Raw genomic sequence first — 25,978 nt, 5'->3', positions numbered from 1 at the left:
GTCACAGATCAGTAGATAGGCTAGCTTTTCTTAGCCATTACATATTTTTTTCAATTACTTCACCCATTTGTGAACATTTCAGCCATCCTTTTCATTGTTCAAACAATTGTTTCTGAATGATTATGTTGACCTATACATAATAACAAAGGTATCAGTAAGATTTCATAGTTTCTATGCAATGTATAGATGCTATCTATGTAGGCATCATGACCTTTGACCCCTGACACAACTGCTGGCTATGACAGATACTTTTGTTGCCCAGACTCCTTGATAGTTGAATGATTGATGTTATTACACTGTATACAATGATGCTGTATCTATAGCTATTAATTTACTTAGCAAATTATAAGATATCAAATGATGTTACTTACAGGGTATCGGTAAGTAACACAGTGGATTATGTTTGAAATATCAAAAAATTCCATTTGGCACTCTGTATAAGAACTTGGCTTAGCATGAACAGTGTGAATACACAGCATTCACAAACAGTTTGTACAAAACAAGAAATAGTTTGAATCATCTGTATTTGCATATATTACCCACAATGCTCTTTACATACTGTTGTGTGTTTATTATTTATCATGGTTTGTGTTTGATCACAATCAGCAATCACAACAACTTAAATTTAGTCAAAAAGGACAAATATGAGTAAGTGTACTCCATCAATAGTTTATATTACAAAAGAAAGTTAAGTAGTACACAACACTTTCAGTTTGTTTATATACACTTTAATACAAGCTCTCTCCTCAATAAAAAATTATCTTTTCACTCCGGCACAATTACAAAAAAAAAATGACAGAAATTATTCTGTTTGAATATTTGACATTATCGATGGTTATTTCCATTATTAAAATTGCACAATTTAAAAGTCTAGTACTACAGACAACAGTGGACTGGACTGAAAAGTTACTATTTGTACAAGTTGGCTGTCTTGTTTGAATTATCTCATTAAATGATGTATTTTTAAAAGTTATTTACAGATGAAAATACATACAAAGAAAAGTGTTGGTAAAGTTCACTTCCATATTTCTTTTCTTTTTGGCATGATGGCCATCGCAGAAACCTTTGGTATATCGTATTATTTCAAAACTTCACAAAATAAAAATGTAATGGTCACAGCTAACAGTAACACCATAGTGTTATTCTGAAATGTCTAAAGCTGTGGACAAAGGGATTGAATTGGTTCAATTAGTAGAATTTGATAGTTTGAAGTAGTCTTGCTGGATGACAATGTGGTAGTGAATCATCTCTAATGTAAAGAGAGATCTTGAGATTGGATGAAGGATAACACTAGACTAAGTTTGAAGTAAAACTATGGCATAGTATGACATGTCACAGGGGATATCTTTGTTGTACGTTGTACTACAGCTCTGGAAATATCCCACTGTGTAGACTTTGAGGAAATGTAATTGCGCCGAATCAAAAACATATTTTGAATTTTTCCATATTCATATCACAAATGTGTGTTTTATGTAAATTGAAAATGTATGCGTTGGACATCAGTGTACTGTAGTAAAGCATAAACATATTTACCCCTTTGATATTAGCATATGTATTGAGGGAGATTATGAAAACAATCACAAATTGGTTAATCTCAATAAAACTTAGTTCCATAGATGCAATATGTATTACAAACAAATGCCCAAATATCAAAAGATACCGGCAAAAATATTTTTTGTACACTTTCAGAGAATTTCTATTTTATTATTCATACTATTTTACTTGTGGGTAAGTATGAGTTATTACAAATTCTGGATAAAAAAAAAAGAGTACTGGAACTTCCCCAGTGAAAAAAGACCCCCACCCCTTATATCCCCACTTGTTGTGAAATTGCAAATAATTTGAATATTTAATATCTGGTCCTTTTTATGCTAGAAGGAAATCTGCCTGTCCTTCTTGAAATCCTGAACATTTGTTTATAAAATTCTGAAATTCTTTCTTTATTTCTGCATTTTTCTCTTCCATTTCCTTTTTTTCATCTTCCAATCTGGCAATTTCCTGTACAGCTTGTTGGTGATTACTATAGTGAGTCCTAATTTGGTATTCCAGGTAATCCACTTGCTGTGCATGTGCAGCATTAACACGAGCTAGTTCATCAGCAGCAACTTTTCGTTCACGTCTGATCGCCTCTGATACAGCCAGCTCTTTTTCTCTCAATAGTTTCATTTTCTGTTCTGCTAAGGCTTGTTTTTTGTCTTCAGCAGCTTTCCTTGCAGTTTCCTTTTCCTTTTCAGCTACTTGTCTGTTGGAATGAAACGAGAGAGAAAATGTGAAATATTGAGTAGATAGCTTATAAGTGATGATGACTTATTTGCTGGGCATTACCATATGTTGTGACATACATGAATCTCTAAACCAGAGACTTAGCTATCTGGTATCAATTCACTATGCTTAGTCAGATAGCAAAGTCTCCTGGTTAATGGCTAATGTAGCACTGATTACAGTTCAATTCATCTAAAGTAAAAATAACTTCCTTGCACACTGGAGGAAACCTGATAAATTTCAAATTTAGAAAAACATTTTACAGTTGCAAACTACTAAATAGATACAAAGAATAAACCAAAACAATTTATTTTTGAAGTTACAAGAACAATGAATGAGAAATGTACTATGGAAATTATATCTAATTATTGTTAACTAGAACTAATTTTGATATTAATTTCAAGCATTATGTTGGTATCATGTACTTGCAGTGTTCAAGCCCTACACATTGTTAGAAAATGATGAAATAGTTTTAAGATTTGGATGTTATTACAGTGTACACAAAACCATCAGTAACAAATAAATGACTAATTTAGTCATTACATCTATAAGATGGAATCATTCCCAGTAAATAAAGGTTTGGGGAATTTTTCGGTGACCAAAAATCAACGGAATTTATTTAAAATATAAAAGTTAATACATGTACATGTACATGCAAATGTATTCAATTTATATTCTAGAAATAAGAAGTGAAACTAGCTATATTGTAATGGCCTTGGACACCTCTGTACTCTATGTATTAGCAACAGCTTGTTTGTTTATTTGTTGACTGCCTTGTGTACACTCTTTGATGGGTTTGTCAAGTTGACTGGCAAAACAACTGCATAAAACTGTTACTGGAAAACATGTTTAAGGTAACTTTCCAAACATACTTGCTTTGCTTTTGAAAACTCTACACATATTTGTCACACAATTGCAAGTTTAAAGAGAGCTCCAAGTGTCTATTGGAAGGAAGTCAAACACATGTACATGTAGACCTACATGTAGTCTACAAACTATGAAAGCTTTTCAACTGGATAGACTATCCTAAGAATAGGACTGCATAATGCTTTTGAATCAAAGCTAAAAGAACTACATGATTTCATGCTGTCATGTTTCTGTAACATTCTCATAGTACTATACAACACGTAACACCAAAGTAAAGTGTTTTCAGTATGTACCACACTTATTTATAGTATTCATATCAAGTGTAAAAGTATACTGTTTCATTTGCTAATTGACCACATTTGAAAGGCCACATGCTAGGTTTGTAATAAACCAATTGAAAAAGCATACTTTTACACTTGATACGAATGCTATAAGCAAATGAAGCACACAGAGAAAGTGCTTTACTTTAGTGTTACTCATTGTAACAAATATCATTCTTTGATATTCCAAAATTCATCCAACACATCTCCCACACTTGCTAGTTCACAGAGTGTAAACCAACTATTACTTCTCTAATGTTACCTAGTTCACAGATAATACACCAACTATTACTTCTCTGATGTAAAACTGAGTGTGATGAAACCATGATTATAAAAACCAAACCTACCTTGCTAATTTCTCAGCAGCTTCCTTAGCAACTCTTCTCTCTTCCTTTTCTGTTTCAGCAACTGCCTTTGTTTTGGCTAATTCCCCCTCTTGTTTAGTTTTGGCAACTGCTGCTTGTAATCTTTTCTCTCCAGATTCTCTCTCTGTTTTCACTTGTTCTATCGTCAGTTTTTGCATTTCACCTTCTACCCTAAGAGCTTCCTCCTGTAAATTGATAGTGGCAAAGTGGAAGTAGTGGATCATGGTTATTTGAGAACTAAAAAATTTACCAGATGAAAAGACAAATATGGTATTACAGAGTTACACAAGGTAAAGTTTTGTAATATCAAACTGTAACTTCTACTTGACACTAAGTAATTATATAGGACAGACATATGTACACAAGGGTATGTCTTCCACACTTTACTATGAGATGTATTTATTGAAAATACAGTGATGTTGAGTTAGAGGTTGACATTAAGAGGAAATATGTGATGTACAGTGTTCAATCATTCTCATCTGTAAAATGATGGTAGCCCTATATATTAGCTAGATAAATTCCAATTTGTGGACTCTGTCTGTTTACCAACTAACATACCATACCTTTTGAAATACGTACATAACTTAAGGATATATTGTTCCAACTGTGAACCCTGACTGTTATAGTGTTAACCAACTGGGGATAATCTACCACACCTCTAGAAATATGTATTCCGGGATATATTCCAACAGTGGATCCTGGAAAACCTACCCCTGGACACATGTCACACTAAGGACTTTGGCACATCAGAGTCCCCAGAGCACATATTTCCAGAACTAGGGATAACCCTGCAGTACAATGACATATTCTTGTCTATATCATTGTTGACAAAAAAACCTACCTTAATTTCTTTTTCATGAATCTTCTTCAAACTCTTGATGGCCTTTTCCCTTTCAACATTAGCTTGTTGTTTGGATTTCTCCAATGCCTCTTCTTTGATTCTTTCAGCCTCTTCCCATACAGCAGCCTTAGCAGCTTCTATTGCCTTCATCCTATCATCCTCAAGTTGATCTATCACTTTCTGGTGGATAGTATCTCCAATATCTAAAATTTATTGGTAAAAAAAACCCGACCATTCAATTTTCTGTGATTTACAGGACGAGGCTAGGATTTGGGTAACGTCAAGGAAATTCATATGTAACTCATGAATTGAGTTGGCAAATTTATTACAAACTAATCAGAGTTGCAATCCACATATACTACATCCAGATGCATATCTCTATTAAAACATAGACATTGACATATATTACTGAGCAACCTCCCTGTTTGGTATTTTGATCAACCCTATTACATTTTGTAAACGCTTTCTGAACACACCCTCGTAAAAAAAATTGTAATGTAAATCACTGTAATGCGAGTTTGATTCTCCAGCATAGGAACGCCTTTCAACAATTGATAACTGACCGTATTTCACACTTTATTAGTAACCCTGTAACTTCACACAATGGACTGGTGGTGTCACGTTCTTGGTTGTAAATGACTTGTTTTTGACGGATGGTGTTTTTTTCTTCGTGGGTGACAGACTACACAATTGTAGCGTAACTGGCTTCATGCCTTGTCTCACTGTTTATCGCGGGTAATTTTACAACAACTTACAAATACACAATGCACAGTGCGATCATGTTACATATAGTGTATAGCAACGACTAATTAAGTCACTAACAGTAACACAGTACAATAAAAAATACAGGTTTGACAAGTTAAGTGTTAGGTTCACTTACTTACGATGGTCTTGTGTGTGTAGGCTTGCGTCATCACCGGCTTGCTGTCCTCATATCGGAGAGGTATGCCATCGTATCGAGGGCTTAGGGCACGGTTTTCCTCACTCGACATCGCGGAAAGTATATATAGCTAATCACAGCGAGACAGTAATATGATAAAGCCTCAGGTAGTGACTTTTGACTGGATAATGCAATTATCGCAGTCAATTTTATACTATCCTACGACTGTCACGCAAATAAGAATCAACTGCAAATATAAAGAAACTGCTTATATCACTGTATAGTTTCCCTTACGCAAATGTCACGTTAAGACGATGCAAACAGCTGAAAACAAGACCCGTTTCGGAGAGTACATTTCTATTTTACGGCCATTGATTTCTATAGCGTAGCTTGGTCAACAGGTGGCTGGTAACACCACATTAATGAATATAGACATCCGCCAAGATAGAAAAGAGTTCTTTAATGTATTCGACAATATTGGCGAATAATTTTGATGCGAATAATTGTAGCAGACATGTCATAAATTAGACAACGTTATACCACTTATTGGACGGATTTATTGACATAATATATTTGTAGAAATTATTTGTGCGGAGTAATTTTTCTTAATGTCTATAGTAAAGACGCCGTTACCAGGGTAACAGTCGTTGGTGGCGCTCTTTTCATTCAACATATTCGCGTATTCGTGGAGATAAAGAGCGGAACCAGCGGAACGACCTATATATGTATAGGTAGTTTCATATATAAATGAAAACGACATTTGAAGATGTTTTTTGTTTTCTTTATTTTTTTGCGAGTTTTAAAAATAACATCACAAGTTTTTATGTTGTTATTTTACTTAAGCTAGCCATTTCGATTTCATTTTCAATTTACAACGTAAGTTTATTTGTCTTTTCCTAAACATGATGCAGACTGTAGTGTATATACTAGTACAAGGCCAAGGGTCTCATGCAGCATGGATAGAAGAATATCTCCCCTAATCATCCATGCATGCAGCTAATCTTTAAGTATAACTGACGAATAAGATGGTATGCAGTGATTTCTTTGCTGGTCATTCTGACAACCCTAGCGCAGTTCTGACTGCAATCATTGAAGATTGTAGCGTTATTTTTTTATTTTTTTTATTTTTTTGTGTGGTTGAGCTTTTTATCATTTTATCGCTACCCATTCATTTACTACAACAAAAACAAACAAATGCATGGTGTTCCTGATGTTTTTAATACTATCAAGTATATACCACTCGCACTGCAGCTGTTTTTAATACTTAAGTATACATACCACTGCATTGCAGTTGAAGGACTATTCACTTTTCTACTTTTAGGAGGTCTGGAATGAATTTCTTTCCGAGTTATTTTTTGTTTAACTGAGCTACTGAAGCCCAAATCTGTTGAGCTATTCTATTTTTAGCCTGATGTACAATTCAAGACCACGTTCTTTAACAAACAAACTTACAAAAATATATATAAGTAAATAATAAATGAATAAATAAATAAATAAATAAATAAATAAATACTGATATAATGATAATATTCAAAAGTAATTTCACAGAACCAAGAAGACAAATATATCGACTTGTTGTTGTTGTTGTTGTTGTTGTTGTTGTTGTTGTTTTTGTAGTTGTGATTAAAAATTACCTTGAGATATGTTTCCCCAGTCGAGGATATATGACTGCCAAAATGACACAATCAAAACACCTGGAATAGCTAACATAAAAGCAAAAAATAAACCACCAAAACAACATGTGCATAACCGTTAAGTTATAATTATAATTAAGTAATCATTCTTTTTATTTAGTTCTCTGAAAATATTAGGCAGCATACACACATGTACATATTTATATGTATATAAATATGTACATGTGTGTATGCATATAAATACAACTGTCCAGGAGTTCTTTGACCTCTCAATTACCCAAAGTGCACTTCGCTGATCCATAGAAACAAACACAACAAGATGGCGGCGTCCTTACAATGTTGGAAAGGAGTTGGTTGACAAACACAATGTTAATTTTCTAATGTAACATTAACTGAACGATCAGGTACGTAAAGAACCTTTGGAAAGGGATTTCCAACATCTTCCCTTACGGACTAATGGCAAAATAGATGGTAACGGAGATCACAGGAGTATTTTGTGTAAACTATGGGCCTGGTGCTATTTCTCCGTATCTCAGACCACTGCAAACCTTTGAAGGTTGAGAGGTCGTTAGAAACACCCGAATGTCACATCACCGTGGGGCCGCTAACAAACTATTCAAATCATAAAATTGATATTTGGTGGAAAAGACATCGTGTTTTACTTACGTGTATCTAAAACGTGAAGTCAGAAGATTAGTGTTTGCTTGTGAATTTGTGTTTGTACTTTTTGACCAAGATAGAACTTCTAATATTAATTCTGTGGGTTCTCCCTAGTTTTGTAGTAAGACTTTGGATATGTGATTTTGGGTTGCTGAATAAAGCTCAGGTCTTGGCGCCCTCAGCTCAGTAGCAAACTTCGGTCGCCAGAGTAAGAAGAATATAGCGTGTGAGGTCTAGCAGCAAGACTATGTTCTCCCCTAACCTTTGTAAAGAGTACTGAATTTTACTTGTTATTTCTTGAAAATGGTATGGGGTTAATTAATATCAATTTATGTATGTAAGTACATTTACACAGACTCTAATAATAGTTCCTGCTGGGGATCACTCTGGAGATTAACGTTTTGATGATAATTTTTATGAATTATCATTTATTAGTTTGTACAACCCATAACACCAAAGTAAAGCATTTTCTGTATGTACAGCAATCATTTATATGGCATCCATATCTGTTTCATTTGTTAATTGACCACATTAGAAAGGCCACATGCTAGGCTTGTAAATAAACCAATCGAAACAGTATACTTTTACACTTGATAGGAATGCTATAAATGAGTGTAGCACACAGAGGAAGTGTTTTACTTCAGTGTTACCCATTGTATATCTGTCATCTTGAAGATATTTATTTTAGAGTGATCTATAGTGAAACCAATTTTTGCTCTCTGGTTTCGCATGTATGTCTGTATCAGTGTTAAATATTAACAAATATTACACTTTCTTCAGTCAAGAAAAATATGACATAATGGGCCTAAGTTGTCACTACTAGGGCAAGTAATAACCAAACCCTTATGTCATGACTGGCTGAAATGAAGATATAGATATAGATAGACATGTCTACCTGAGGAAATAATGGGATTGTGAATGTTATAGAAATTGGACAGAAATTCATATTTCAAATATAGATTGAATGACATAGATGCTTGTTGGGAAATTGTGTATTTTCTGTTCAAACACCTATGGATTGGCTTGTGTTTGGGACAGTGGTATAGTGTGTTTGGGACAGTGGTATAGTGTGTTGTGTCCATTCCCCAAGAATGATATGATTCTTTATTTTCTCCTTCTAGGTATCTATCAATCATGTCATCAGACAGGCTTGTGCATCCTTTACTCTTCCCTTGTGCTGCCAAGGTTAAGATACCTCAGGTTGGGGCAGATGAGTCTGGACTTCGTGCCAACAAAGCTAGACTCACTGATATACCTATAGGAAAAATGCCTGAGGCACCAGGACATCTGACCAGAGGCTATCTGAAAAAAATCAGTGCTGATTTGTCATTTAGTGAAGATGTAGTTGAGCAGAGAGGAGCTCACACATTACCATATGATGAAAAGAAATTGCTAACAGCTTACAATTTTAGTGGAATTTGCAAAAGTCCACGTAAAACACATATTATTATTGGACGACATAATACCCGTGGACCTGATAGAAAACATCTACCATGCAACTTAAAGAAAAGACATCATCATCTGATGCCACTTGAGCCTAAAAAGAAAGAGAAGAGGAAAAGTAGAGAGGAGGAGAAAGGTGATGAAGAGGAAGATCGTAGCTATAGTGATGAAGAAGTTGAAATAATTGATAGATTTAAGATAGGGACAGAGAGAGCATCAGAATTTGGCTCGCCTATCGGTTCCCCTGAAGCAGAAGATGTGTTTCTTACAGAAGCAACTCTAGCAGCAAAGGAGTGTGCAGCAAAAAGTGTTAAAGAAGCTATGAAGTGGGAAGAATATTTACTACTTAGCTTGAGTAAAAATACAGCAAGATGGATTGTTAGTGAGAAAAGTGGTGGTCAACAACAGGACAAACTTGCCAAGTTTCTTGTCGAGGAATATGGAGAAGCTACCCATCCTACTGACACTTTACTCAGGGATGATGCTAGTGTCAGTGATTTGGGGGTGTCATCAGAACATGATCTGTTGTCCAGGGTTTCAAAGAGCAGACAGAAAGATCAACATTCTGAGAAAGGAGGCAAAGAGTTGGTCCTGAATGATATGGGTGAACCTTTTGATCCTGATGACTTGACTCATAGACCATTAGTGTCATTTTATAGACTCCCAGGAGGACTTCGAAGACAACATAAAGAATTAGAACGTGAACTTTCAGGTACATGTATGACTTGATTCTTTAGCTGTATACAGTCAATTGCACCAGACATCACTGAAAATGTGCCATGCTCATAGTTTTATGTCTAATACTACGTGTACATGTACAATATGAGAAGATAAGGACAACACTTGTGACATACATGTACTGATTCATGAGGAATGAAAATAAACTATGAATGATTGTAACACATTGCTACATCTAATGTCATCAAGTCAGCTATAAATGTAAACTTTACACAAGTATTTGTACCAGCCTGTACTCTTGATAGTTTAACTGATGCAATTCTAATATATGTTGTCAAAAGCATTCACATGTGACACAGTAGCTGCTAGCAAAAACAACTAATTGAATGTTTTTAAAAATCATATATTTATTACCAGTACATTACAGAAACTTATCTGATTTTTTTGTATTTTATATAACAATGATTTATTCAGAAACAATAGGTTTCGGGTTTTAATGTTGTACAATACAAACCAAATGAAGTTGTGAGGACTCGATATGTGTTGTACAAAAGCTGTAACAAATGAATGTAACAATTTACAACAGAGTATTGTCGACCATTGAATCAATGCATTTTTTCATGGCAAGGAAAGTAAACTGAGGTATATTACGCAAAAGTACTGTACTAAAAGTTTGCAGAAGATTAACAAATTTAATATATGTTGTATTTACAGGTGCAATTAATACAACAGCTACAGATATTGAGGTTAATCCTCAGAAACCACCACCACCAAAAACTCTCAAAGATTTCATAAACCCTGCTGTGGGAGACAAAGTGTATATGACTGGAAATCAGTTCGAACAGGAATGGTTGACAGGTAGGATACAAAATGTGTGGATTTTTAAAAATATAATTGTCAAAAGTACAGGCTTTATCACATTGTGATATATCAACCAAAACCATGTTAGAGGACAATAAATAAAATCAAACATTAAAAGTTGCTACATAGAGATGACAAATTTTTGAAGAATAATTCTAAATTTTCAACGACTTGTCAGCATTGTTAGGAATGTAAGTACATATTTCTCATTAGACCTCACTTTTGCAACAGCAGTACAGAGATCCCAACTGTGTGATTCAAATATACCATATTTGACTTGTCTGTAGTAACAGTAGAGAGATCCCAACTGTGTGATTCAAACATATCGGTACTATATTTCACTTGTCTGTAGTGAAACACGTAACATCAACCAGCTATTGTATTATATACCTGATGGAAAAATTTAGATTATCTGATTATTCCCAAAAATCTTCTGATTCCTAAATTGTAGAGTAGTAGTATTTTATGCTACTCAAGAGTCCAAAAAAAACCCAGTGATTCTCACAATAAATAAATTGTTGTCACAGGGTAAGAAGAAAGTCCTGTCAGCCACTGTAGTATACATGTATGATAACAGACTTTTAAATTGGGAAACAAAATTGTTTTGAGGAGTTTAAAAAAGTAAAGTTGAGTCGACAGTAGTTATGTCATACTGTAAATCCGACACAGCATATAGTGTTTGTGTTCATGAACAAAAGATTTGAGTTGGAAAACATTTTGTATTTGTGTTGCGTTCTTGTAGGTGCCAAACAAGTATACCAACCAGATAAAGATAAAACCCAGATTGTACTTGACACTGGCAATAAATACAAAGTTGCTTACATAGAGAACTATCCACAAGCACCTGATAAATGGCACCAAGAAGACAAAAGTAAAGACAAGAAGAAGAAAAAGAAGAAAGTCACTCCAACTAAGGAGACTAACAAAGTCATCATTGGAATGACAAAGTGGAGTCATTTACCTGAACCTGATGATGTAAGTAAAACAAATAACAAAGTATTCAATCAATCAAGACAAGCCAAGCAGATGCATAAAAAATTCAAAGATCATTCATAGTAGATTTTTATCAAAACAAATTTCACAGTGTCATAAAATCTAAAGTATTCACAAAGTTTTTGTTGAAGTTTTAAGATTCGGTCACTAGTTAATGAAAAAAGTCTGGTTTGTTCAAATGACATGTAATTTGTATACAGTACCTTACTTTATTGTAAAACTTTAGGCATTTTGAAGACAGGAAGCTAAAATTTAATAAAAGATTACAGTGTTGATAGAAATAGGCTACCATGCATATTAGTTGTGGAGGAAACTAACTGTCACTTCCTCTTTGTCTTTCCCACTCCTTCTCCCTTCCTACCTTCTGATTATACAGAGTGATAGACGTGGCTTAGCAATACAAGATACTAGCCTTGATGCTGATCTAAATAAAGAACCAGATGCAAAAGCTATCAGAAAAACCAGAGAAAACCCAGCATTAACAAAAATAGGTAAGTTGTGACAGACAAGCCTGATATCATATCACCTACAACTTCAACTTCAACTTACAAGTCAGTCTTCTAGTTTTAGCATATGCAGATTTGTTTCTCCTGATGTCCTTAATCCATACTGGTGCTGACTCTGTACTATAGTGGGCTGCACAAGTATAGATTTGTTGGTGAAATATCTGAATGTGATTTGAATTTTTACATTCATAATGATAAATCTAAAACCAAGCTCAACTAGTCATTTTAGTACATGTACAAGAAGAAAACATACCAAATACTGTATACATATTGGACACTGTAAGAAAACATACCAAATACTGTATACATATTGGACACAGTAAGAAAACATACCAAATACTGTATACATATTGGACACAGTAAGAAAACATACCAAATACTGTATACATATTGGACACAGTATTTAAAATGTAACTAGTGTACCAAGGTATGTTGTTTTATTTTCCAAAAATTTGCATTTATCAAAGATTTTTTACATTTGAAACTAGATCATTTCAAACGAAAGTTTGTTATCATTTTGTCCTACTCCTTTTCTATCATCACTTTTGATTGGTGCTTGAAAACCTCCTATTCTGTTTATTGAAAACAAATGATGCAATTGGTGTTGTGCACATATGTGCCATTGTTTGCTTCAACAGGAAGTCTTCCAATGTTCAACCTAGGTAAGAGTGATTAAAACTCAATGTTATACACCATCACTGCAGTATTGTAAGATTGCAAGGTGATAGTGGGCTGGTGCTAGGATACTACTGCTGCTGCTGCTGCTGCACATGCTTCTGCTCTGAAAAAATTTAAAATAATGAAAATAATTGATAGAAAAGATATGAAATAATTACTGGATAAGTTTGGGAATTCTTGTAGTTAACCTGTCTGTAGCCATCAACTCATGAAGGTCAGATGCAGAATATGAAGGTCAGATGCAGAATACAGATATATATATATTATTACATGTACATGCCCTGCTTAATACATACATATACCATCTTGTTAATAAAGTTGCTATTATATACCAGAGAGGGAGACCTGGCATATATTTCATGATGGGTGGATTACCAATCAATTCTCATCATGTGTAATGCCAATAGGCAGTCTTGAATATTCACTGTAGTGAATCATGTTCATTAGTAGTTGTTAGTAGTTAGTAGTTAGGACGAGTAATTTCAATGCACTTGATTTTGACATAGTCCCTAATATATATTATCTGTCTCTGGCCTTTGTTATCACCATGGAGAAATACGTCTACAGAGAGGTTAAGTTGATGGTTATAGCCAGAATCAGTCATGAGATGTATTGTCATGATCCAACTTCATGAAGCTTTTAGATAAACACGGATGATTAATTCAAAGATATACTTTTACAACTTTTAAATTTTTTGTCGATTTTGAAGAAAAAATGAAGTGACAAAGTCTCAGCACTGTTATGGTTAATATTTAATGTGTACAAGTTCTCCCAAATGAAGTAGAAATTATTCCTGTAACTGGTAATGCATGCATGCAATGTCAGCTCTTTTTGTTGAATAGGATAGCCTCACCAGTTTTCTCCCAAGAAAATGTATATGCATGTACATTTAGTGTCGTAGTAAACTTGCATAACAAAAAAATATATTGTTATGTTGATTTACCTCTTTGCATGACACTACATGATTGATCACAGTCTATCTATCTAGTGATAGATCAGTCTATCTATCTATTTATGTGATAGATTACAGTCTATCTATCTAGTGATAGATCACAGTCTATCTATTTATGTGATAGATTACAGTCTATCTATGTAGTGATAGATCACAGTCTAGCTATCTATTTATGTGATAGATTACAGTCTGTCTATTTATGTGATAGATTGCAGTCTATCTATCTATTTATGTGATAGATCACAGTCTATCTATATATATATATATATCTATCTATCTATGGATTCTATGGGATACATCACAGTCTATCTATGGTATGTGATAGATCACAGGCTATCTATTTATCTATTTGTGATAGATCACAATCTATCTATCTATTTATGTGATAGATCACAGGCTATCTATCTATCTATCTATCTATTTATGTGATAGATCACAGTCTATCTATATATTTATGTGATAGAGAGAACGTGGATAGGTCTAGTCTGAAAGATCCAGTCATTGGCCCACTTAAGTAACCACTCACTAGTCTGAAAAGATCCAGTCATTGGTCCACTTAAGTAACGACTCACTACCAGTATCTCACATTGAGTTATTACACAATGATGGATTTTTCAGGCTATGGATAGGTCCTACTACTCTGTAACAACCTGGGGAAAGCTTTAACATGTACCTAGATTTAAACTGTCAACGCTTTCACATGTACCTAGATTTAAACTGTCAACGCTTTCACATGTACCTAGATTTGCTTTATATAACTACTAAAACAATGCACGGCTGCAATAAATGTCATAGTAACTAACAATGCAGAGATAAAGTAATATGGTAATGTTAATATAATTGTGTTCATTTTTTTGTACAATCATTTGTGTAAAATTTTTTAGAAATATGAATGTAATATTAAATATAGAATCCAAGTTTATAAGAGTCCTTGTACAGAGGAAAGAGCGCTCAGTAAAATTAATTCTTTTTTCCCTCTACAATGCATAATATACAAAACATGATGAAACTTTTGGAACGTTCACATAGTTTTTATATTCTTACAAAATTTTAAAAAACAAGGAATTTGTCAAATTAATATATACTTATTTGTCAAAAAGATCATTTTACATGAAACACAATGGTTAAAGAGTTTGTTTTTACATAATGAAACTATGATTTGATAATATATTTAGTGCTATGTATGTACTAGCAGTAATAGCTAATTATATAAAATATATTTATTTATTATTTAAATGAACATTTCCTATCATCAATATTGAGCATTTATTTATATTTTATGAATTGTGTTCTGACTGACAGTTGATGGATGGCGAAACAAATGGCACCTTGGTAATCGCTGGAATGATTCTAGTATTGATGACCTTGTCCAAGATATGAATGACATCAATGATCATGTACGACTTACCGCCATTGCAACAATTGCTAGAGCCGCTACATTCCGTCCTCCACCTGAACCTGGTATTCAGTTGCGTGGTGAGAACAGTTTTCCATATTTTATGTGTAACTTAACATAAATGAAGTGCAGTCAGAAAGATATTTTCTTTGAGCAAATGATGTACATGTATATATAAGATGATGACAAAACATGATAAAGGAGACCTTGATGTAATCATGTATAGTTTTAGTAGTAGTAATGTTACTGTATTGGAATCTACTTTTTTGAAGTGACTTAGTGAAACTATAGGTGTATGGTTTTAGTAGTAGTAAAGTTACTGTATTGGAATCTACTTTTTGAAGCAACTATCATATAGCTTTGTACACTTTTGTCTAAATTTTCATTCCAATGACAAAACTACTTTAAAAGTAGTTCTTGATAAATTTAGATAAAATGTTGTATTCATACAAGTAATATATCGGTAGTACTTTGCAATAAGTATTTCTTGTAGTTGCACATTACAGGATGACATAATCTAAGGTTCATCAATTTATATGTTCTATAAATTAAATAGCAGTGTATTAGCTGAATAAAGTATGCAACATTTCTCTAATTGCCTCTACCCATTTTGACATAAAATTTGGACTTACTACCTCTATAGTCAAATTAGCACGTACTTCTCAAAATTACAAATGTGTTTGCTAAAGTTTTGAATTTGTGGTAACAGATAGGGAAAAAATGGGGATAGTTTCAATACCTTATACCATAATTTTGGTGGGGAACTTGGGTAAAAAATTTGGGGAACTCAAGTAGATTTGACTTACAGCTGTTAACAAAAACACTGATTAGTCTTACATTTATGCTGAACGAAATGTAACATTATCATGAAAATGTAATTTCAAAAATGACATTGTTTTCAATGACAGGTGCTCCAAGTGCAGTGAAACAAGAAGAAAAAGCACAACCATTCCAGGGTTTGTTACCAGATAAATTGTTGGCATGTGTTAAGAAAGCTTTGTATGATACATCCAAAAAGGTTCAAATTACAGCAGCTATAGCCCTCTATACACTTTGTAAAGTCAATGAGGAGGTACGTACTTGATACTTTGACTTCCACAAATTTGTGTTTTCACATTTTTCATGTAGTACACTTTGACTTCCACAAATTTGTGTTTTCACATTTTTCATGTAGTACACGTGTGATCACATGCAATCACCTATAACGTGTCATATTATACCCCAAAAATTATGCAAAATATCTTAATGTGTCACATGACATACTTTTATCATCTAATGAAATGTGTCTCATTATGCAATACTTTTTCCCACATTTCTCATATTATGCAAATTTTCATGTTTTTATTATGCAAATACTTTATCCTGATTGTAATGTTATGCAAAATATGGTAATATTTTCATATTAAGCAAATACTTCATCCTGAATATAATTTTATCCTGATATTAACATATGTTAATTTTGGCAAATTCACAACAATTCATGTCATATCAATGATCATAACTAAACAGCTAAATGTTAAATTAATGTCACATCCGGCAAATAGCAATTATAAGTGCATTATAAAAGACTGAAATTCAAATCAAGAATCATTCTTATAAAATATACTAAGCTCACTTTAAAAGAAATCACATTCAGTGATCATAAATACACTGAGTATAAAACTTAACTAGTTAAATGGTTAGTATACAGTTCATTTTGTTATGTATTGGTATAGAGATGGTTAGAAATTGACAGTGTTAATTCCAGAAGTTCTTAGCAGCTGGTTGGCTTCTGTCCTTTACAAGAACATCATAATCATTATATCATACTGCTTCGGTCATTATTGGTGAAAGGAAAAAACCCCACAATACTGATTCCATCAGAACATTAATGATACTTAGAGTATCTTTGTATAATGTTTATTTCAAAGTGTCGTGGGTTTCGCAACCTAACAAGTTACATGGAGTAACCATTCTTACAACATTGCTAGGTTTCAATATTTTAACTTTGATGCGGCAACTATTCTTACAATATTGCTAGGTTTCACTGTTTTGTTTTAACCGTTGATGCACAATGTGTTTGAATTCTTTGTCTATCTGTTGTTCCATGCTGTGTTTTGGATCTAGCCTAACAATGACCAGGTAGGTAGTTTCACAGTTCAAAATGTGAAACTGATATTTCAGCATGGGGATGGTATTGAAATGGATATTTCACACAGAGCATAAAACATTGGCTAAGAATCTTTACAAAAGGTGACCTCTCCCCTTTTCTTGTATTTTCACATGTCTTTTTCTGTAAAAGTTTCCTTTCAGATAAAATTTTCATATTCTTGGAACAGCAGCCTTATTTGGCTGTATTTCTATTGTAGTGCTGTTATAGTTTTCATATTGGAACAGTGCCCTCAAGTGGCCACATCTTTATAAAAAGAGTGCCCTCACAAAGTTCAGCTGAAAAGACTATCTCTGTGACAATGTTTCATGCTCTGTGAAATGACAGCACTGATAATACTAATCTGGTGTTATTACCACGGTGATGTGTTTGCTTAAAACGGAAGCTACTCTAACCTCAAAACAAAACTAGAAGTGTTGAAGAGATTACATGTACTGACATAACATCACATGTACATTACATTACATTACATTACATTACATGAACATTATAACATCACATATTGAATTTCAACATTTGAATTTCAATAGCTTTTTCTCAGAGGAACATTTGAATTTGAAACATCAAGTTTCTTGATTGTATTATTCAATTTTATGTTGTTGATATGTCAATATTTCACAAATTTATGCCAAAATATGAAAAAAACTTATAGTAGTATCTTATATTTTAACCGTATAAGTAGTTTATTTTGTCATAGACGATTTTGTAGGGTACAAACATATTACAATCACGATCCCTGTTTTTGGATGTCATTGTAATGTTACATACACATACTATATGGTAAATCCTCTAGACATTCAAATTTCAAGGAGCACATTTCAAAGAATGAGCTTGACATACACAGTACATGTCTGTTTTTCAGGATATATATTTAATGTCAGCTAGAGGAGTCATTTTGAAAATAGAAATCATTGTTTCAGTTTCAAAAGTTGTCTTGTCATCAGAAGACATGAAAACTTAGTTTGTGTATTTGTACACAAAACATGTAGGTCATTTTTTAAAAATTACCTCTGAGATTTAGTTTGAAAGTAAGTTGTAAGATGTTGGATTGGGGTGATAATAACTCCAGACTTAAAAGTGAACTTGGTTACACACACACACACACACACACACACACACACACACACACACACACACACACACACACAATCATCCCAAATTATGCACGTAGTGTCAACATTTGTGTCACAGTGTGGATATTGTTTGCTTGTCAAATGTTTGCAGTTTTATATGTTCTGATGAGTTGTGATTTTCACCATGTTGATGAAGCCCTGATAACTGCCACCATTGCTACTTTCTGCCAAAAAGGTGAAATGTTAGGAGTAAAAGAGTTGAGGTGTCAGAATTTACTGCCTTTAGAGCAGATATGCCTATGAGTAGAAACTAGACAAACAGGAGACTGCCTCAGCCTGTCTACATACATTGGTTCTGATTTGGGTATTTCATCTCTCTAATCCTGGCTCAATACATAAAAACATATCACCCAAAGATTTTAGAGAAATGAACTGAGAAAATTGTGAGTTTCAGGTTATAAAACTTCACTGTACATTATAGTAAACGACAAATAATGTAAATTATAATGGAATGGTAGTGAAGATGTAAAGCATGGTGATTGTGTCAGGCATGCAGTGTTACTTACAATAATATTAACATGCAATTAGTTCACTTATGACAACAACAAAATCCAACACAACACTGGCCACAAAACAGGCAACATCACACACTACATTGCACTAAAAGTTTTGCACTGAGCCCCTCCACATGATAGTAAAGCTATTTCTTACAATGCACACTTAACATATCAAAAACTTTATTCCTAGAAGAATGATCCAGCAAAAACAGGCAGTGTTCACCAGAAGACTAATAGTTTATGTAACATATAAATTTACTATCAAAGTTGGCAAGTTGAAGTTGTTGTTTTACTTGATATATACATATAAAAATACTTTTACTGCTGACCACAGTATGGTTGTTAACGAAGTAAAACGCTGAATGAATGTAAACAAAACCATCTTTTCGATTGCAATCCTGTTGTGTGGGTAAAACAACAATGTCAACTTGCCAAAATGTATATGTTACAAATGTATGTACAGTCTTCTGGGGAACACTCCTTGTTTTAGCTGTATTTTGTAGATGGGCAGCCATATTTGTTCTCTGTTTCATATGATTCAACACATGTTATATAATATGTTGAATTTACAAAGTTGTTAATACAGTAAGAGATATCACTATAGCAACCTTTGTGTTTTGATTCTGAAATATAGAAACAAAACAAATAGCAAGGAACTCTTTCAAAAAATCTACCCATATGAAAAACACACTTCTTGAAGCTGTGCCAGATAAACTTTTATTCATTATCCTCTTAGACTACTTTTGTCAGTTTTGTTGCTAAATAAAAGAGATAAATTTCAAACTTTACCAAACATTTCATTGCAAGGTTATCGATACATTCATCTACCTTTCTTTTATGTTTTGATTTTTCTCTTACAAACCTATAGGCAGTAAGATAGACTGTGTTGTTCAGCCATCATCGGCTTTCCATTGTCTTTGAGTGTTGGCTGTGAAGACAGTATAACATGTTGTAGATTACAAAGTAACAAACCTACTACTGGTAAAATGAGAAACAAGTGGAAAGTATGGTAACCCAGATTGCAAAATTTTGATACTTATTTTTACATTTATTCTTATCATAGGCTAAGAGAATCCTGAATGATACACTCCGCAATGGAGATGAACCGGAACGATGGGCTGCAGCACAGTGTCTGGCACATGCTGGTGTTGGCGATTCCTTTGTTGTAGCTGAACTCATCCAGCAAATCTTCTGTTCAGATGACAGTATTCAGTGTGAACAAGCTATGTCATTGTTGACAAATCTAAGTGAACAGACATCTATCGTACATGCTATGGTGGCAGAACAACTCAACAGTACCAGTTGGAAAAATAGAGTCATTGCGTGTAGAATCCTACCACGTTTACATGGACAGATCAACAGGGTAAGTTTTGACAGCTACTGTGTAAGTAACATTTCTGATCACACTGTCAGAATCTACCGTGTAAGTAACATTTCTGATCACACTGTCAGAATCTACCGTGTAAGTAACATTTCTGGTCACACTGTCAGAATCTACTGTGTAAGTAACATTTCTGATCACACTGTCCTGCAAATATAACATCATCTATCATCACTTTTTGTGCAAATGTTCTGATGTGAAAAATTTGTATCTTTTAAAAAAATACAGGACTTAACAAATAAATTGTCAGATCTAATGTGGAACGACTGGCACCAGGATGTTAGAAAGATGGCTGCCCAGACTCTAGGAAGGACAGGTCATGGCAAGGAAGTACACAATGATCTGAAGACAAGACTTGATAATGGTAGTGAACGAGAGAGGGTTGATGCATTGACAAAGATAGGTCATCTTGGTAAGTAGAACTTTCTTGATTGGGGTGTTGGAAACGATTCTTGATAAGAAAATTTGCTTTTATACCCCTATTTTAATTAAAAATGAATTATGCCATGATGCAAAAAGATAATTTGTCATCTCAATAAGTAGAACTTGTTTGAGGTAGGGTGGGGGTTGGAGTTGGTGTGTTCAGGGCACATCCCTATTTCAAGGAAAAGTGAATCATGCCATACAAAGACAGTATGTCATCTCAGTAAGTAGAACTTGTTTGAGGTGGGGTGGGGGAGGGGTGTTGGTGTGTTCAGGGCACACCCCTGTTTCAAGGAAAAGTGAATCATGCCATAAATGAACCAAGCCATGCATAAACCATATGTTAGCTTGGTAAGTAAAACTTTCTTGATTTGGATGTTGGCAAATGTTTAGAGAGATGTTTTTACTTGTTCACCCCTATTTAAGGTTTAATCATAGACACTGTCTATGGTTGAATGAATGAAGCCATACAATAAGTGTTTTTCAATGTCATCTTTTTTAATGACATAGTAAACACACCGATTGATCTCTACCAGTCATCATACATGGTCATCTTCTTGATCTACCAATTATTTGCTCTGTAACAGCCACACTTTGTCATCTTCCTAACCTACCAATCATTTGCTCTGTAACATGCATCCCTGGTAATACCAATTCTCTGACTGTTTTGTAGGTATTATGACTGCTAAGTTGATGCCATCCTATTTGATGTGTTTTGATGATGAATACATCTCGGTAAGAAAAGCTGTTGCCAGCACAGCTGGCTATCTGCGTATTAAGGACCAGCAGATTATCAGAAAACTCTTATTCCTTACTCAGTTTGACAGCAGTTGGAAGGTCAAGGCACATGCAATCAAAGGTGAGTGATGCACATATTATACAGGTAATTACAATTATCACACAACTTACTACCAATATCACACAGGTAATTACAGTTATCACACAACTTACTACCAGTATCACACAGGTAATTAGTTATTACACAACTTACTACCAATATCACACAGGTAATTACAATTATCACACAACTTACTACCAATATCACACAGGTAATTACAGTTATCACACAACTTACTCCCAATATCACACAGGTAATTAGTTATCACACAACTTACTACCAATATCACACAGGTAATTACAGTTATCACAGTAGTTACCACAATATCACACAGGTAATTACAGTTATCACACAACCTACTACCAATATCACACAGGTAATTACAGTTATCACACAACTTACTACAAATATCACACAGGTAATTACAATTATCACACAACTTACTACCAATATCACACAGGTAATTACAGTTATCATACAGATCATTAAGTTATCACACTAGTTTACTACCAATATCACACAGGTCATTACGCTTATCATACTGGTTACCACCAATATCACTCAGGTCATTACAGATCAGGTACATGCATGGTAAGACTTATCGATAATGCCACACAAATCATGACAAGTATCACCTAACAGCCATTTGTAGTTACATATGCTACAAACCTTTTCAAGGAACAAGATTCACACATTATGTCTATATTTTGTTGCTGCAGCACTTGGGATGATTGGTTTACTAACAGATGATATAGGAGATGCTATCCTATGGGCATTGAGATTTGAAACCAGTCCAGGTGTAAGAGCCGAAGCTTGTCATACCTTAGTGCTGCTGGGTATGCACGGAGATAATGTCACTCACATGTTGCAAGACAGACTGCTTGTAGAACCTGATGAAGTTGTCAGATAGTAAGTCATTTGTCAAAGAACTTGCTCGGGGATGATGTGAAGCCTTTAGAAGGGAGTGGACAGCATACTTTACTATACCTTCTGCTCATAGGTATTACAGTACAAGAAAGTAGGCTGTTCATGAAGAAATGTTAGAACAGTCAACGATGTTTATTCATTGGGAAGGGTAGACCCTAGCTGATCACTATCAGTTAATGAAGTGTCAATAAAATGTGTCTAATTATATTCTAATTGTGACACAGTTGGGTTTGTCTGCCAGTTACATTGTTACAAATTGAGTACATACTGGGTTGATAATTAAAAACTGTTATTTTACACATGATATGAACATTCTAAGTGAATGGGGCAAGTAGCTGTAACACTTTAGTTACACTTTGTACAGTTGTTGCTCATATCTGTCTGTGATTTACTAAACAAGGACTACAAGGAAGACATCGTGCATCAATGTCATCATTTTGACAGACAAAACCAATCAGAATTAACCTTGTAAAGAGCTTCAGGTTATATCCTTTCAATGAGACATGGTTTATCTAAAAAGGACCCATTTCATTTGTAGAAGACACTTTACTCATGCAAAATTAATCTGACAATGCATATACTTCACCAGCTTTAGTATCAAATTAAAACTTTTGTTCCAAATACAAACTTGAAAGTTGTACCTGAAATTTTTGACTGCGCATTTCAGTTCAAACAATTGTTTGGTGGTCTGAGGTAGATTGCAGGTTCAAGCCTCGCCACTGCTGTTTGTTTCTAAAGCAAGATGTAAATCGTGATCATCTTTAAGTCAACGCAGCTGCACAATTGGGGACCTGGTAGGATAGAGGTTGCAATGTGAATGCTTTAATCATATGTGTTTAATAGGGGCTGCAATAGATGATATACTCCCTAGGGCATTGAGGAAGTTAAAGTGCCATTGTACCGCTATAGATCCGTTTCAGGAGAACAGGTGCATTAAGTATACATTATTATTATTCTAAAATATGGCAAATACTTGAATATGATTTCTTTTCACCTGTGTTGCAGTGAAGTAGCCATAGCCTTGCAATCTCTTGGTGTGAGTCCAACGGGTGACATGGATATGGTCCAGGCTATCAAGAGTGAAGTCCGTAGATTAAATACCAGATACAACATAGCATCCAAGATTACAGAAAATGAAAAGATAGCAAAGAGAGAAGAACTTCATGAGAGATTCTTTAATGTACCAAGAGAACTAGGATCACCAACAGTGGTATGTCTAAATAACTAACTTATTTATATTCCAATAATTTCATTCAGTGTGTAGGATTCTCAACAACATTAACTTATTTATGTCATTGCTGACTTGTATGTTTCGTCACCAGAAGAGTCATTTGGATATTGATTAGTTTGAATCACGAATGGAAACAGTGTTCTTTAAAGATGGTGTGACATGAAATGAATTCAATTGTGCATGTTACTCCATGACATCTGATACACTACATATTGTTTCCTTACAGTTTGAAACTGATAAATCTATTGCTGGAAGCAGAGCATCGACTAGGCTGAGTTTGCGTACTATGACACCAGGTGTACACATCAGCTCCGAGGAAGATGATTTCTCCTTACCGAAAAGCCCTGTCAGTGAGGCACGCGATAGGAGATATTTGTCTCCTACACCCCCTCCAAAGACACCTGGTCGACGAACTCCTGAAGAAAAACTTGAAAAGCTAATAGATGTGTATGATGGCGTCATTTCTATGAAAGAATACAAGGATTATGTTGAAGTACCAGAAACAACATCTCAGGAAGATGCCACTTTGCAAAGGAAATTAGAAGATATTCCTGAGACGGAGCAGGAGGAGGAGGGAAAGCCAGAAATCAAGGAAGATAACGTGGAAGGCCAAGAAGGTATTGAGAAGGAGGATAGAGAGACTCAAACAACTCCAACAACAGAGCGAGAGTTGAAAGATACATCAGCATACCACGACACCATAGACCCAAGAGTTGGAGAAAGTACTGCTGAGGGGACTGAAGTTATTGATATGAAACATGTCTCTCCTGGCCCTGGTGAGCAAGAAACTGATCAGACAGAGGAAGGAACATCAGATCATGCTCCAGATAGCTCAGATCAGGCAAAAGAAGGTACTGATGTATCTGGACAGTCTGACACAAGTGATGAAAGTCCTCGCCCTGCAGCACATGTATCAGTGCCCCCAACTGTAGAAGAGACAGATGATGACGATGATGATGATGCAGCTCCAGAACCTCAAGTAGTGGACGAGGCAGAAGAAGATGAACAAAGTGATGCAGATACTGGAGATTCTGATGATTCATCAGATGGTTAAGATTTTGTGATTTTTGGAAATATTGTCCATGTACTTCACAATATAATAGTGCCAAGTTTGACCATTATTTGCATTTTATATATACACACACAGGATGCATATTGTGTGTGAAATAAAAGAAACTATATTTCAATACAATATTCCTATCTCCCATATAGGAGTAATATGTAATTATGTAATATACAAGAAACTATATTTCAATACCATTGTGTATATTTCTATCATTCGTATAGGTGAAATGTGTATATGTGGGAGATACAAGAAACTATATTTCAATACAATCATGTATATTTCTATCTTCCATCCAGTGAACTTTGACCTTATCTTGTATATCAATTATCTAGTATTAAATAACTCTAACCGTCCATTAAACATCCATTGATGTACATCAGATTTTATTTGTACATTTTATGCAGTGTATTTTGTGAGTTTGTATGTATGATATTAAATAGCCAAAACACCAATCAATGCATTCTTGTGTTTCAATGTGTCCCTAGTACTCCAACCATAGAAGTGTACACAGTGTGGAATACTTTATTTAATACCTCTGGATAGTAATTTTGCTGCCTTGGGAAATAAGACATGGATCATGAATCCCTTTTGCACTGATGTCATTCACTTTGATAATGTGTAACATGCTGATGTCTTCTGATGGCTTTCAATTTGTTGACGTTTACATCATGATCTGTTATTTTGTTTCACTGTCTCACTAGCCATTTGTAATGCTACCAGTGGCAACCAATTAGTGTGGTTTGAAAAAATGAACTCAAATGAGTGGTCTCAATGGGAGTTATAAAGTTCATCAGCCTAATTGACTTTTCAAATGAAGTCAATATGTAAACTGTGTCCTCCTTGAGATGAGCACAAGATCAAAACAATTTACATATTGCAAATAGTGTGTAAATATCTACTAACATGCATGCTGATAATTGCCATTGTAAGGTGTGGCAAAATTAATTTGTTACCTTGGCTAGCCTTACAAGTGGTTAGTGAACAAGAAACAAAATTA

At 34.4% G+C, this 25,978-nt stretch overlaps 2 protein-coding genes across 4 annotated transcripts; one reads left to right on the top strand and one right to left on the bottom strand.

The window, feature by feature from the left end:
- Positions 1 to 711: 711 nt before the first annotated feature.
- Positions 712 to 5,907, bottom strand: LOC144446664 (uncharacterized protein C6orf163-like). Its single transcript, XM_078136479.1, has 4 exons — positions 5,536 to 5,907; positions 4,656 to 4,858; positions 3,797 to 3,999; positions 712 to 2,242 (listed from the first exon to the last, which is right to left on the bottom strand). Exons 1-4 carry the CDS (start codon positions 5,645 to 5,647, stop codon positions 1,867 to 1,869), a joined length of 894 nt encoding a protein of 297 aa, XP_077992605.1. The 5' UTR covers positions 5,648 to 5,907; the 3' UTR covers positions 712 to 1,866.
- Positions 5,908 to 7,483: 1,576 nt separating this feature from the next.
- Positions 7,484 to 25,399, top strand: LOC144446529 (HEAT repeat-containing protein 4-like). Of its 3 annotated transcripts, XM_078136313.1 has the most exons (15): positions 7,484 to 7,573; positions 8,951 to 9,984; positions 10,665 to 10,808; positions 11,554 to 11,786; positions 12,181 to 12,295; positions 12,949 to 12,972; positions 15,243 to 15,416; positions 16,245 to 16,408; positions 17,443 to 17,457; positions 20,179 to 20,478; positions 20,725 to 20,908; positions 21,593 to 21,778; positions 22,477 to 22,666; positions 23,690 to 23,894; positions 24,142 to 25,399. In XM_078136313.1, exons 2-15 carry the CDS (start codon positions 8,964 to 8,966, stop codon positions 24,967 to 24,969), a joined length of 3,783 nt encoding a protein of 1,260 aa, XP_077992439.1. In that variant the 5' UTR covers positions 7,484 to 7,573; positions 8,951 to 8,963; the 3' UTR covers positions 24,970 to 25,399. The 3 variants fall into 3 exon arrangements, with proteins under 3 accessions (XP_077992439.1, XP_077992441.1, XP_077992440.1); XM_078136315.1 differs by lacking the exon at positions 12,949 to 12,972; XM_078136314.1 differs by lacking the exon at positions 17,443 to 17,457.
- The last annotated feature ends 579 nt before the right edge of the window (positions 25,400 to 25,978 follow it).

This window comes from Glandiceps talaboti, chromosome 15 (assembly GCF_964340395.1).
Source record: "Glandiceps talaboti chromosome 15, keGlaTala1.1, whole genome shotgun sequence".
NCBI classification, from domain to species: Eukaryota; Metazoa; Hemichordata; class Enteropneusta; family Spengelidae; genus Glandiceps; species Glandiceps talaboti.
This window is presented reverse-complemented; position numbering and strand designations above follow the sequence as displayed.